Below are 15,427 nucleotides of genomic sequence, written 5' to 3' on the forward strand. Positions count from 1 at the left end.
TCATTTCTGTAAATACTTTTAGGGCTCTCAAGGGTTTTAGTAAAACTCTATGAACATTTTCTTTTAGACTTTAATATAACACGGTGCTGTCTCTCTACTTTTCTTCCAGTTAAAGATTTAGAAAAAAGAAAGGATCCAAAGCCCAGAGTCAAAGTTGTGGACAGAGGAAATGGGAGTAGACCATCTTCACCAGAAGGTCAGAGACGATTTTGATTAACTCATGTTGGGAGTTGGGTTGTTTTAGTTACACAGGCAATTCTCATGTATGTGGTTGCTGACCCCATCTGAGAAGTGCAGGTCTAATATGAAGATCGCCTGTGGCCTCTTTGTACTCTTCCTTCCTTTCCCACACAAGATGACCCTCAACCCTTTGGCATGGCAGGTGACCTTTAGGGCACCTTTCTCAGAATGGTGCATATATGTATAGCCTATCATAGTTCTTGTTCTGTGCATACCTTTTCACTTGGAAACCTATCCATGCCAATTCATATAGGAGGCAGGATCACCCAGTGTAAATTGCATGGGCTCTCCCACTTGCCTGCCTAAATTCAAAGCCTGCCTTTACCACTTTGAGTGATCTTATACTAGTTATCCAAATGTCTATGTCTCTATTTCCTTATCTGCAAAATGTGGAGAATGGGATTCAGATCATAGAGTTCTTTGGGATAAAATGCATTGATATGGGTAAAATACTTAGAACATTGCCTGCCATTGAATAATGTTAGTTATTATTGTTAGTCTACCTCATTCTTTTTAATAGCCAGATAGTATTCTATGGGATAGACTATTATAATTTAGTGATTAGTCCCCCCCAACCCCCTTTTTTTTGAGACAGGATCTCACTCTGTCACCCAGGCTGGAATGCAGTGTCACGATCTCGGCTCACTGCAACCTCCGCCTCCCGGGTTCAAATGATTCTCTTGCTTCAGCCTCCTGAGTGACTGGTATTACAGGCGCATGCCACCATGCCCAACTGATTTTTGTATTTTTAGTAGAGACAGGGTTTTGCCATGTTGTCCAGGCTGGTCTCGGTCAGGTGATTCACCTGTCTCTACCTCCCAAAGTGTTGGGATTACAGGTGTGAGCCATGGCACCCTGCTGGTTATTCCCCTTTTGATGAGCATTTAATGTTGTCCAATTTTCACTATCACAAACATGCTGTAACAGCATATTTCTAACTGTGGAACTGCGAAGTTAAAGGATAAGCAAATTTTAGCCTGCCAAATTGATAGATGGCAGGCTCTATCAATATCGACTTAAATTTTTTTCAGTGATTTGTACTTCTGCCAACAATATGTAACAGGGATTATTTCATATGTTCTTTTCAACATTTGAAATCCCTAATATTGAAAAAATTCCCCAATTTTATATCATTTGCTTAATTTACATCTTTTTGATTACTAGTGAGGCTGAATATTTTTTCATATCTTTAGTGGTCATCTGTAATTTTTCCTGTTCATTTTTGTTTTGTGTTGTCTTTATTTCTTTAATGAATATATAAAAATTTTCTAAATATTTTGAGTATGAAACCCTTTTCTACATATTGTTGTAGTTTTGCAAATATTTTCTCCTGGTGTATAATTTGCCTTGCAACTTTATTCATCTTTTTGATAATTTTTAATACAATTTAAAAAATCCTTGACAAATGTTTTACTCTGAATTTTGATGCATTTCTTGGTTTTCTAATATTTTAACATAAGAAACATTTGCCTATTTTTCTTCTAATGATGTGCAGGTTTATATTTATATTTATTACAACTTATTAAATATGTTAGATATAAAATGTATAAAAATAATGTCATAAACATGTTTGTCCAGATTAAGAAAATAAACCTATTACCATACAGTTAAAACTCATTACTTATCCCCATAAATTCCCTTTCCTCTCTTGTAGGAGGTTGCTGAAGTCAGTTTTTAACATTCCAATATGTCTTTATCATTCTACTTCATATATATTTGCAAGCTTAAAACATATTATACAAAGTTCAAATTTATATGTAGTTTATTATAATGGATGTATACCTTTGCAACTTTTAAATCTAATGTTAAACTTTTTTGAGTTATCTGTTGATTTATGTAGAGCCAATTTATTCATTTTCTTTACTGTTTAGAATAGAATGCCACTGGATAAATATATTCCAATGTATTTAGCCCTCCCACTCTTGATGTTACCAGTATTTTGCTATAATTAATTTGTTGTAAGTATCTTTGCTTATGTCTCCTGTACATGTGGTAGAATTTTTCTAGAGTATATACCTTGGAATCAAGTTATTTAGTTGCTGCATATATATATTTTTATAGCTTCTCTTGATATCTTTTTATGCTTTTATATCCAGTACTTCATTGTATTTTCTTTTTCCTAACATCCTGAGTTGAGTGTTTACACCTTAATTTTTAATTTTTCTTTTCTATTATATGCATTTTAAAATATCCAAGTACTACTTGAGCTGTCTCACATAGGTTTTGATATGTAGTGTTGTTATGCTGTAGTTCATACTATTTTCTAAATTTCACTAGATTTTCTCCGTTAATCCATGAGTTACTTAGAAATATGCTATTAATTTCTAAACATCTGGAGATTTGAAAAGAAGACATTTATTTATTATTGATGTCTAATTATTGCATTGTGGGTAGAGAATGGGGTGTGTAGAAATATTCTTTGAAATTTGTTGAGGCATTTTATTACTTAAATGTGGTCAGTTTTTAAAACCATTCCATGTGTCCTTGAGAAAAATGTGCATTTCAATTTCCCTTGATGGTATTTGCCCATTTCTATTTGTAACTCTGGCAATTTTGTTTTAAATACCTAAGGCTAGATAGAAATAAAATAAGAGTTACTATATTTTTCTAGTCAATTTTTCTTTTTCATATTTTGTAATGATTCTTTTTATTCTTAGTAATTCAATATTTGCCTCAAGGACTATTTTATCTAATATTAATATAGCTACATCACCTTTATTTTATTTAGTACTCACATAATGCATTGATTCTCTATTCTGTAACTTTCATTCTCTTTGTGTCTCAAGTTCAAGGTGAGTAATTTGTAAAGTAGTTTAATTTGCATTAAAAAATTATCTTACAATCATTGTATTTTACTTGATAGCTTTAGTTTACTTAAATGTGTTGATGTTACTGATAATTTTGGACTTACTATTTATTTTATGCTATTATCCTACATTTTTCTTATCTTTTTTCCCCCCATTATACCTTACTTAAAATTGACCAAGTTTCTTTTTAAATCCATTTTATCCCTTACTGACCTGGAAAAGCTAACATAGTCTAATCCTAATCAATATCTTTACTATTTCCCTATAATATAGAATACAGAATTTAATTATGCTTTATATTCAACTATTACTCTCCTGTCTTACACATCATTTTTGAAAAATACATTAACTTATTTTTTGCCTCACAAATATATTATTGAATACAGTTATTATAGATATTCTTTAACAATCAGTGTGTGTCCAGATTTGCCCACGAAGTTGTTTTGTTCACCATTTCATCTTGCATCTCAGACCTTCTCTATGTATCCACTTTCCTTCATAGAAGATCTGCGGTGATAAATTTATCTTTATTCGTGCAAAAATATCTTCACTCTGTAGTCACTATTGAGAGATTAGCTGGGTACGAGATTGAGAGTTGTCTCCAATCATTTCAAAGACATTTTACTATCTTCTGGCTCCTGTTGCTTTGTTGAGATGTGTGTTTTCAGTCTAAGGGTTGTTCCTTTGTAGGTGACCTCTCTTTTCTCTCTGGATGCGTTTCAGGCTTGCTGTCTTTTATCTTTGGGGTTCTGCTGCTTCACTATCGACAGCCCAGATGTAGATTTCTTTGTGCTTCCAGATTTCAGATTTATATCTTTCACCAGGATTGGAAAATTCTTGACCTTTAACTCTTTAAATATTATTTTTCTCAATAATTTATATTCATATTCTTTCTCTCAATTAGATTTATGACAGTTTCTTTGGACAATCTATGCTTTTAATACTAATATTTTCTACCTCTCTGATTTTACGAATGATATTTTGGGTTCCTTATATCTGTCTTTTAGGACACTAGATCTCTTCCCCTCTCTAATCTACTCTTTAGCCTGTTCTTTTCAATGGGGAAATCTTTTATTCCTGGAAATTACATGTGCTTCTTTTTCAAGGTTGCTAGGAATTTTTTATGGTGCTTGGTTCCTTTTTAATTGTTAATCATTCTGATATTTTAATCATGATTGTTTTATATTCTGAATTCAATAATTCTATTATTAAAGCATTTTAGGGTTAAATTTGTGTCTGTGTGTGTGTGTGTGTGTGTTTGTTTGTTTGTTTGTTTTGTTTTGTTTTTTAGATGGAGTCTTTCTCTATTGCCCAGTCTGGAGTGCAGTAGTGCAATCTTGGCTCACTGCCACCTCTGCCTCCTGGGTTCTAACGATTCTCCTGCCTCAGCCTCCCAAGTAGCTGGGATTACAGGTGCCTGCCACCATGCCCGGCTAATTTTTGTATTTTTAGTAAACATGGGGTTTCACCATGTTGGCCAGACTGGTCTCAAACTTGTGACCTCAGGTGATCTACCTGCCTCCATCTCCCAAAGTACTGGGATTACAGGCATGAGCCACCACACCTGGTTAGGGTTAAATTCTTGTTACTTGTTTATACTGACTTTCATTCATGGGGCTGGTTTCTTTGTATGATGTGTTACTTTGGCTTGTGGACTCGTGTGGAAATTCTTCACAGCATGTCTTAAGGGTGAGCTCCTTCAGAAGGGGGCATTTTGGTTGCTACCAACCTGGAAACGCTTTATGTTAATTTCTTGTCTTAAGATACTCAGGGCTTGTCTATGGTTACAAATTCACAGGAGAGACAGTTTTCCTCCACATAGAGCTTAGACCAATGTAAACCCTTTCCTTGTCATCTCCCTTGCTAGAAAGCAGTTATTTTTCTAGTCCAACAATTTGTAAGGCTATGGCCCTGTGAGGGTGCCTCCTTTACATAAGAACTATCACGTCCAACTTCCCACCTTGAATGCATTAAGGTTTTGTCTCCCATTCCAGCATGACTATTACAGCTTAATGTCTTGATTGATAAATTTCTGGTTAAGGTGAAATCTACCAGATATATATTTTCCCTTGCAGTAAGTAAGTAGCTTATGATGAGATATTTTTGAGACATGTAAATACTCTGTTTCTCATTAAAATTTCACCTACTTGCTTTAGCGTCTATTAATTCTTGCCTGAGTCAGTAACTATTACGATGTTTCTCAAATGGTAATTTTTCTAACTCCATTTTTCATTCTACATTTATTATTTGGCATTCTACTGTAAAGAAGATTTTTCCCTTCTCCCACACTTGTTTTTCTTTTCATATGAGTATGGACTGGTGGGTTCTTAGTTTATTTGAGTGGGTTATAATCATTACTGTCATTGTTTATTATGATGCTCAAATTGTTCCAGATTTGCTAGGTGGGAACTATTTCACGCTGTCTCTTATGTCTTTTAAATATGTTCCCATCATTCTTTAAGTTATTTCTTACTTTCTGGCACAAACTTTACATTCTGAGCTCTTGTATTTTTTTTACCTGGCCCCAAAATGAACCATTTCTTCCAAGAATCATGGCTTCTTTTTGTGGAGAATAGTATTTTGCAACCAAAATGTGGATACTAACTGTGCCTCTTGCTTCTGGAGTGTCATACCATTATCTCTCTGTCTGTCTCTCATTCTCTTGCTCTCTAGCAATCAGTCATCTGTCTATCTATCATTTACTTATCATCTATCAATCATCTATCTGTTGTCTATCATCCATCTATCTATCATCTTTCTATTATCTGTCATCTATCTATCTATCTATCTATCTATCTATCTATCTATCTATCATCTATCTATCTTACTGCATCTTATATCTATCTTTTACCCATATCACAGGGTTTACTTTAGCCCTCCTTCTTCTAATATTTATAACTCCCCTTTCAAGAGAGTGAGAAACATGACTCCCAATATTCTAAATATATCTACTCAAATGGTCAATCATAGAAATAGTTTTAGAACTGCTAATCTGTGCATACTGCAAAAAGACAAACAATTCTATTAACTTGAGTTCAATGTTTGCTTTTATTCTAGAGTATATCATATCTGTATTCAAAAGGATCTTGGATTAGTTCTTTTCTTCCCTGTTCACTGTGATTTTGTTATTTATTTTAATAGGGAACAGTTAAGTTAATCCGTGAGTATGTAAAACATTGGCACATTTCCAGAAGTTGAAAAGTCTACAAAAGGATGACACTGAAAAAGAAGTATCACGTCTGCTATTCCTTCCAACCAACTTTACTTGCCCCTCCTATATAATCAAATGTGTTAGTTTCCGTCTTATCTTTTGTGTGTTTCTTTGTGTAAGAACAAACAGATTTGTTAATATTTTTAAGGGAGAATTTTACAAGGAAGTTTGCGTGTTTGGATTGGCATTTTTTTTTTTTTTTTGGCCACTTGATGCTTAGACAACAGTATTTAAGGTGAAATCTATGGAAGCATTTGTGGATTAGAGTTTGGCTCCAGAATTTATTAGCTATAGCTATGTATTTCTAAAGTGTCTTAACTGCTGTATTCTTTCCCCTGATGCACCTTCCTCTTTCCTTTCCAAAACCTAGGATTGAGTGAAACGAATTAAAACTAAGAAGTAGACAATGGAAGAGTGAGGCTACTATTGGCACATGTTCTAATAAATACCAATACACATTTGGAGAAGGAAGATTCATAAGCAGTCCATTTCCTTCCTCACTGAAGATATGTCTGAACATATGTTTACGGAAGAGTTCTTTCTGAGCCCACTTTCAGGCAGGCGCTGTCTCAAAGGGTTTATTGTAGTGATGAGGACTTGGGGTAGGGCAAGAACTTTCAGGAGGTTTGTGGAAAATAGGTATCTTCCTCTTTCAGGTGAGGGTTTCTGTGAGGTGTGTGCCAGGGCAGTGAGGACTTTGTGAGAGCGCTGGTTATGTGGGAGAATTGTCTTAAGAAGTAAGTTATAAACAATGGTGACAATCCAGGACAGAGTTACAGCTCCTAGGAGGTGGAGGGGGATGCATTAGTGTGACCCAATGGAGATAAAAGATGACCCCCTCCACCCCAACCAGGTCGTTTATGCAACCCTTAGCATAAGCCGCTCCTCCAAGTCGTGGTGCTTTCATGATCCACATTGAACTATACTGCTCTTTGTTTTCCCTGAAATCTGCGATTTTCTTGTATAAGCGTCTACATTGATAGTGGCTCAGATACAATCAGATATATTATACATATTTTACAATTTTAGTTTAAATGCACAGAGTTAAGATCCTTAACAGAAGTGGCTGTGCAGTTAAATACTTAACTTGTTTCCAATCTACTGTACATGTTTCTTTAATAATCCAAAATTAACTCACAAACAAAAGTGGTATTTGCCTTTGAGCATAATATTGGCACATTTGCATTAATGGCTATTTCTCCATCATTGTCCAAACAGCTTTCTTTAATCATTTTTGGAGTTTTGCACAAGAATGCAGAACCTGATTGGAAATGATTAAGAGATTGATAGGAAAAACAGCATAGGGTTTTTTTTTTCTCTTCTTCTTTTTCAGTGATTTTTAAAATTAAGATGACCAGCCTTCTTTGTTTTGTTTTTAATGGATTTTTAAAAATACTGTAGTCCCTACACTGTCGGGGTGAATCTCAGTGCTCTCATTTTCTGGGGGAAAAATGAGATGAGCTTAAATTATTCTTTCCAGAAATCAGCAAACTATGGCCCATGGGCAAAATTCAGTCTTCTATTTTTTAAAATAAGGTTTTATTGGAACACAGCTATGCTCATTCCTTTACATATTGTCTGTGGCTGCCTTCCCACAATATCAGAGTTGAGTAGTTACAAGAGAGATCATATGACCTGCAAAGACTAAAATATTTTCTGTTTTGCTCTTTTCAGAAAAAGTTTGCTTATCTTTGTCTTAGGATGTTTAAAAATTTTTGAATGTGTTGGCACACAATCCTTCACTAAAAAAGTAATGAAATGCTTTTCTGAGGACAACTGTTCTATTTTGCTATTTCATAATTGCATAGGCTATACTCATAAAAAATATACGTAGATATAAACACGTGCCTACCTTTGAACATTTCTACCTCTTATACTCCCACAGTTGATTTTTTTTTTTTACCTGAAGCATGAGAACTCTCAAGAGTTAGCTTTGAGGACTGAGTTAAAATGTGTAAAATGCCTAGTACATAGTAAGTGCCTCATATTTTATATATAGCATTTACTACATGCGTAAAACAGTTTAAATACATATATAAATAGCATAGTATTTGCTATTAATAATAACATGTATATTTTGCAAGAGCTAAGATCATCATGGGCAATGGTTTATATTATTGATTTAATAATGAATGCATAGAAGAGCTGGTAATTATCCCCTAGTATGAAGCACTGAATTAGTTTCTGGGGATTAAGTGGTGAGCATGGGAAGCAGAATTCTACCCTCATGGAGCTTACATAGTCTAGCAGGGGCTCAACACATGTGCCCAATGCCTTCTCTGGGAGAAGGGCCAGTTCTGAATTATGCAGTCATTATGGTTGAGTGTAGCCTGGGGACATGATTATTTTCGAGGTATATTTTCACTGACTGGGATCTCTCACCTCCCATTAATACTTTTATGGTTCTTGGCTCACAGTCAAGAGATTGATTTGAAATGTTGACACCTTTCCACTAGCTATTGTGGGACTTAGATCTGGCAAACCCAGGACTGTGAGTTCAAGTTGGTAAAAATGGGACTGTTAGGGTTTTAATTTCCGTTAGGTAGGCACTAGAAGGTAGCTAAAGTACAGGGAACTAGAGGGGTCCTGTAGGTTAGTGCTGGCAAGAACCTGACTCTACTCCTAGACTAAAGGGGAAAGAACTGGGTTCAATCATAAACAGGACATTGGGGTTAAGTGTGGACTGGAATTTATGCATTAAGGGATTTGAAGGATACCTGGATCGTAGAGTATGCTCCATTAGTGCTTCTTCCTCTTCTTGTTTCCCAGTTTCCTCCTCCTCACTTTCCTTTTCTTCCTCTCACTTTCTCTACCTTATTCTCATTGTTATTATAATTATTATTATCTAGACATTTGATGTGGTGTTTCAGCAACAACATCAGGGTGAACTAGAAAATTGCTCCTTATCCATGCAGGGAGTCCCTGAGGAAGCCACTCTGTATATGCCTGTGCCCTGAGTGAGGGAAGAGTCTTGAGAATGCATAACTTTGGGCCTGTGCCACACACAGCTTAGGTATCCAAATTTATGTTTACCATGTGCTCTGAGGCCTGCCCACTCAGGAAATTAATATAAAAATGGCTTCAGTTGGTAAAAGCAATGGAATGACTAGCAGAAGCAAACACAAAATCACATTTGAGCCAAGACCTGATAAAACAATGCCAAAAGAGAGTTCGCAATTCACAGTTTCAAAACATAGAACTAAACTGTGTGCCATAAGTAAGAATCAGAAGACACAAAAGTGGCCATAAGTAAGAGTCAGAAGACACAAAAGTTCACAGAAATCTATGAACTTTAATTATGGAATCATTACATAAAGACTATATAGTAAGGGCCTGGTGCAGTAACTCATGCCTATAATCCCAGCACTTTGGGAGGCTGAGGAGGTTGGATCACTTGAGGTCTTGAGTTCAAGACCAGCCTGGCCAACATGGCGAAACCTTGCCTCTGCTAGAAATACAAAAATTAGCCCGCAGTGGTGGTGCACATCTGTGATCCTAGCTACTCTGGAGGCTGAGGCAGGAGAATCACTTGAACCTGGGAGGTGGAAGTTACAGTGAGCTGAGATCGTGCCACTGCACTCCAGTCTGGGTGACAGAGCAAGACTTTGTCTAAAAAAAAAAAAAAAAAAAAGAAGAAGAAGAAGAAGAAAAAAGGCTATATAATAAATAACAATATGATTACTAATGTCAGAAATATTTGAAAGAAGAGATGAAAAACCATGACAAGGAAAATAGGTAGATTAGAAAAGGTACCACATGAACATACAGAGTTCTGAAGAGCATAAACAAAAAAGATAGTCACAACCATAATCATGCTGGTAAAACTGTAGCACACTAAAATTTCCAAAGATCAAAGGGGAAGAAATAGGAAGAAAAGAGCCAAATAAGAAGAAAAGGACTTGTTGAACCCATTTCTAAATGATTGAGATCTCACTGTGCATGCAGTTATTTGTTCTTCAGTGCTCTGGAGTACTAAATAAAACTTCTGGGGTTTTTTGGTTTGTTTTTTTTTTAAATTTAAGTTCTGGGATACATGTACAGAATGTGCAGGTTTGTTACCTAGGTATACACATAGGTGCCAGGGTGGTTTGCTGCACCCATCAACCCGTCATCTACATTAGGTATTTCTCCTAATGCTCTGCCTCCCCAACCCTCCCATCCCCCGACAGGCCCCAGTGTGTGATATTCCCCTCCCTGTGTCTATGTGTTCTCATTGTTCAGCTCCAACTTATAAGTGAGAACATGTGGTGTTTGATTTTCTGTTCCTGTGTTAGTTTGCTGAGAATGAGGGTTTCCAGCTTCATCCATGTCCCTGCAAAGCATATGAACTCATTCTTTTTTACAGCTGCATAGTGTTCCATGGTGTATATGTGCCACATTTTCTTTATCCAGTCTATCTTTGATAGGAATTTGGGTTGGTTCCAAGTCCTTGCTATTGTGAATAAACATACGTGTGCATGTGTCTTTATAGTGGAATGATTTATAATCCTTTGGGTATATACCCAGTAACGGGATTGCTGGGTCAAATGGTATTTCTAGTTCTAGGTCCTTGAAGAATTGCCACACTGTCTTCCACAATGGTTGAACTAATTTATACTCTTACCAACAGTATAAAAGTGTTGCTGTTTCTCCACATCCTCTCTAGCATCTGTTGTTTCCTGACTTTTTAATGATTGTCATTCTAACTGGCATGAGATGACATCTCATTGTGGTTTTGATATGAGTTTCTCTAATGACCGATGATGATGAGACTTTTTTTTTCATATGTTTGTTGGCTGCATAAATGTATTCTTTTGAAAGGTGTCTGTTTATATCCTTCTCCCACTTTTTGATTTTTTTTGTAAATTTATTTAAGTTTCTTGTAAATTCTGGATATTAGCCCTTTGTCAGATGGATGCATTGCAAATTTTTCTCCCATTCTGTAGGTTGCCTGTTCACTCTGATGATAATTTATTTTGCTGTGGAAAAGCTCTTTAGTTTAATTAGATCCCACTTGTCAATTCTGGCTTTTGTTGCCATTGCTTTTGGTGTTTTAGTCATGAAGTCTTTGCCCATGCCTATGTCCTAAATGGTATTGGAATTTCTGGCCAGGGCAATCATGCAAGAGAAAGAAATAAAGGGTATTCAAATAGGAAGGGAGGAAGTCATATTGTCTCTGTTTGCAGATGACATGATTGTATATTTAGAAAACCCCATCGTCTCAGTCCCAAATCTCCTTAAGCTGATAACCAATTCAACAAAGTCTCAGGATACAAAATCAATGTGCAAAAATCACAAGCATTCCTAGACACCAATAATGGACAAACAGAGAGCCAAATCATGAGTGAACTCTCATTCACAATTGCTACAAAGAGAATAAAATACTTAGGAATCCAACTTACAAGGGATGTGAAGGACCTCTTCAAGGAGAACTACAAACCACTGCTCAAGGAAATAAGAGAGGACACAAGCAAATGGAAAAACATTCTATGCTCATGTATAGGAAGAATCAATATCATGAAAATGGTGATACTGCCCAAAGTAATTTATAGATTCAGTGCTATCCCCATCAAGCTACCACTGACTTTCTTCACAGAATTAGAAAAAACTACTTTAAATTTCACATGGAACCAAAAAAGAGCCTGTATAGCCAAGACAATTCTAAGCAAAATGATCAAAGCTGAAGGGATCACACTACCTGACTTCAGATTATACTACAAGTCTACAGTAACCAAAACAGCTTGGTACTGGTACGAAAACAGATATATAGATCAATGGAGCAGAACCGAGGCCTCATAAATAACGCCTCACATCTACAACCATCTAAACTTTGACAAACCTGACAAAAACAAGTGATGGGGAAAGGATTCCCTATTTAATAAATGGTGTTGAGAAAACTGGGAGCCATATGCAGAAAACTGAAACTGGGCCCCTTCCTTACATCTTATACAAAAATTAACTCAAGATGGATTAGAGACTTAAACATAACACCTAAAACCATAAAAACCCTAGAAGAAAACCTAGGCAAAACCTCTGTTTTTAAAAAGTGGTATTAATTGACTTAGTTGAAACCATGACAGTGCAGATAAGACATGATTCCTCTCCACTGGGAATACTACTAGTCTGTAACATATTTTAAAATGTTTTCACTGAAATGTAAGAACCCAATTTACGTTATAAAATTTGGAATTCCCACCATTTATTTATCGGTCCTCAGTAGAGCTAATTGAAATACTGTTTTATTTCTCAGAGTCTATGTGCGATTCATTTCTCTTCTTTTTTTATACTTCATTTCTCCTTAGTTTATGACCTACCTTTACTGAAAAATTCTAGGCAGCATATTGGTCAGGAATCCTTCGCTTCAGTAGAAACACACTCTAACTAGTTTAAGTACAAAAAGAATTGTACTGGCTCATGTAACTGAAGCATGGCTGGACCTAGGGTCTCAATCTAGTATCAGTTACTCTCTCTTGCTTCTCCATCTCCTGGCTCTGCCTTCCTCTGAGATGGCTTTATTTCTAGGTAGGGTTCCTACAGTGGCAATGAAGACCCCCACAGAGTTCCAGGTTCCCGAATTACATAATAGTGAGCAACCCCAATCTCATGTGGTAGGAAGCCTTTTTTTTTTTTTTTTTTTTTTTTTTTTTTGAGGCAGGGTCTCACTCTGTTTCCCAGGCTGGTGTGCAGTGGCACGATCTCTGCTCACTGCAGCCTCCACCTCCCGAGTTCAACAGATTCTCCTCCTGCAGTCTCCTGAGTAGCTGGGACTACAGATGGGCCCCACCATGTCCAACTAATTTTTTTATTTTCAGTAGAGACAGATTTTCCCCATGTGGCCAGGCTGATCTCTAATTCCTGACCTGAAGTGATCCACCTGACTCAGCCTCCCAAAGTGCTGGGATTACAGCCATGAACCACTGCATGGTGGGCCATGAAGCCTTTTTAATGTTAGTTTCAGAAAGCATCTCAAGAACAGTTTTGATTGGTCCAGCTTGATTCATGTGCCCGTCTCTGATCCAGTTGTGGTGAACAAGGAAATGAAAGAATCTGCCTGGCCACACCAGGAGCTGCAAGGATGGTATTAGCCCTAACTGAAATATCTGGATTGAGAATGGAATTGGGCAAACACATTTAAGTCAACTATGGGGAGCTTTAAAATGTTTTACAATTCTCTTTAGATTATCTCCGAAATGTGCACTATTAAGATGAACTTGTTTCTGCCACATCATGAAAAAATTGAAGTATTTTTAAAAAGTAAAGTTTCAACCATATGGAGTATAATTTGACCATTAAGATCACCTTTAAAATAGTGCCTTAAGTTGCTGTGCATTTCAGGAAAAAACAATTTTCTTTTACAAACAATGATGTAACACATGCAGTTTCAATGGGAGTGATATCCTTGAATGGGCAAAAATTTATTTTGGGAGTGAAAGGGGAAAATATTAATTCTTTTATGTGTTAAGTATAAATATACAATACATATATAAGCAGCTATATGGTATACCTGTGGTTTTAAAATTTCATGAGGAGGTGATGAGGAAAAAATATCTAAAGACTCCTTATGGGAGTGATAACTAAAAATGGTTGCGAAACATTGATCTAATGCCACACATGTATTACAGAAAGGTTGTCCTGCAATTTTAGCCCCTTTCTCCCCTCACTTCTGCTCTCTGAGCATTCCATAACATTTTCTTTTTGAAACATGACCAAAAAAAAAAAAATACAAAAATTAGCCAGGCGCGGTGGCATGCACCTGTAGTCCTAGCTACTCGGGAGGCTAGGGCAGGAGAATTGCTTGAATCTGGGAAGTGGAGGTTGCAGTGAGCCGAGATCGCACCACTGCACTCCAGCCTAGGAGACAAAGTGACACTCTCCCCCGCGCCCCCCGCCAAAAAAATTTTTGCTTATGCACTCCTGACAACAATTGGATGAAATTCTCCTAGCATTAGACCTGCAGTTTTCCTCTAGTTCCTCCCTGACTGCCCTTGATGAGATAGTTTTGAAGAATTTTGACACTTTTCCTCTGGCCTCCAGCAAAGTTTATTATTCTCAACTTGTTCTCCAGTGGTAAGAATTCTTAACTCTGTCTGAAATAAGTTTTCAAATGTCTTAATTCTTAAAAGAACTTGTAACATATCATTTTTAAAACAATTGGATACCTTATAGCTATGAGGACTGCTATTGATTTTGGCAGAGTGAGTCTCCCATAGGAATGCTTGGGCTTCTCTGACTTGTAACTTCCTCCTTGTCTAAGAATTTTCTACTGAGTATCTTGTCTCTGTACCTGCAGGGATGACTGTTGTCAAATTAAGCAGATGTTGTGACTTCAGAAATTGCAAAATGTCAGGATCAGTTCATTATTAATGGATTGGAGTAAGCAGGATAATTGAGTTGAGTTTTGTGAAAATCACCTTAAAAGACCAAAGTAAACATACAGCCAGATCATGTAGTATTATATACAGAGCTGAAAATAAATGGGAATATAATACACTGGCTCCTGAAGTTGAGCAAATTTCATTTTAAAATAGAAGTGATCAGCTAAAATAGCCTTTGTTGGATCAATATTCACTTCAGGAAATCAGGAAATAACTAGGCAACTGTACCAATAAAACTTTAAAGCAAACTTAATTTTTTTTTATTTTTCTTCTTTTCCTTCTTCTTCTTCTTTTTTTTTTTCCTTGGGTCAATATTCACTTCAGGAAATCAGGAAATAACTAGGCAACTGTACCAATAAAACTTTAAAGCAAACTTATTTTTTTAAAATTTTTCTTCTTCTTTTTTCTTCTTCTTGGGTCAATATTCACTTCAGGAAATCAGGAAATAACTAGGCAACTGTACCAATAAAACTTTAAAGCAAATTAATTTTTTTTTTCTTCTTCTTCTTCTTCTTTTTTTTTTTCCTTGGGTCAATATTCACTTCAAGAAATCAGGAAACAACTAGGCAACTGTACCAATAAAAACTTTATAGCAAACTTAATTTTTTTTTCTCCTTCTCCTTCTCCTTCTCCTTCTTCTTCGTGGAGTCTCATTCTGTAGCCCAAGCTAAAGTGCAATGGTGCGATCTCAGCTCACTGCAACCTCCGCCTCTGGAGCTCAAGTGACTCTCATGCCTCAGCCTCCCGAGTAGCTAGGACTACAGGCGTGTGACACCACGCCTGGCTAATTTTTTTGTATTTTAGTAGAGACAGGG

The 15,427-nt window shown here is 36.3% G+C and overlaps 1 protein-coding gene across 3 annotated transcripts in view; it reads left to right on the forward strand.

Annotated features, from left to right (window-relative positions):
* Positions 1-15,427, forward strand: part of COL14A1 (collagen type XIV alpha 1 chain) — a 245,527-nt gene that overhangs the window by 44,585 nt on the left and 185,515 nt on the right. For all 3 annotated transcript variants that reach the window (XM_005563999.5, XM_005563997.5, XM_005563998.5), the window contains exon 5: positions 110-196. In XM_005563999.5, coding sequence (XP_005564056.2) covers positions 110-196 — 87 coding nt within the window. The remainder of the gene's footprint in view (positions 1-109; positions 197-15,427) is intronic.

This window comes from Macaca fascicularis, chromosome 8 (assembly GCF_037993035.2).
Source record: "Macaca fascicularis isolate 582-1 chromosome 8, T2T-MFA8v1.1".
Classification (NCBI taxonomy): domain Eukaryota; kingdom Metazoa; phylum Chordata; class Mammalia; order Primates; family Cercopithecidae; genus Macaca; species Macaca fascicularis.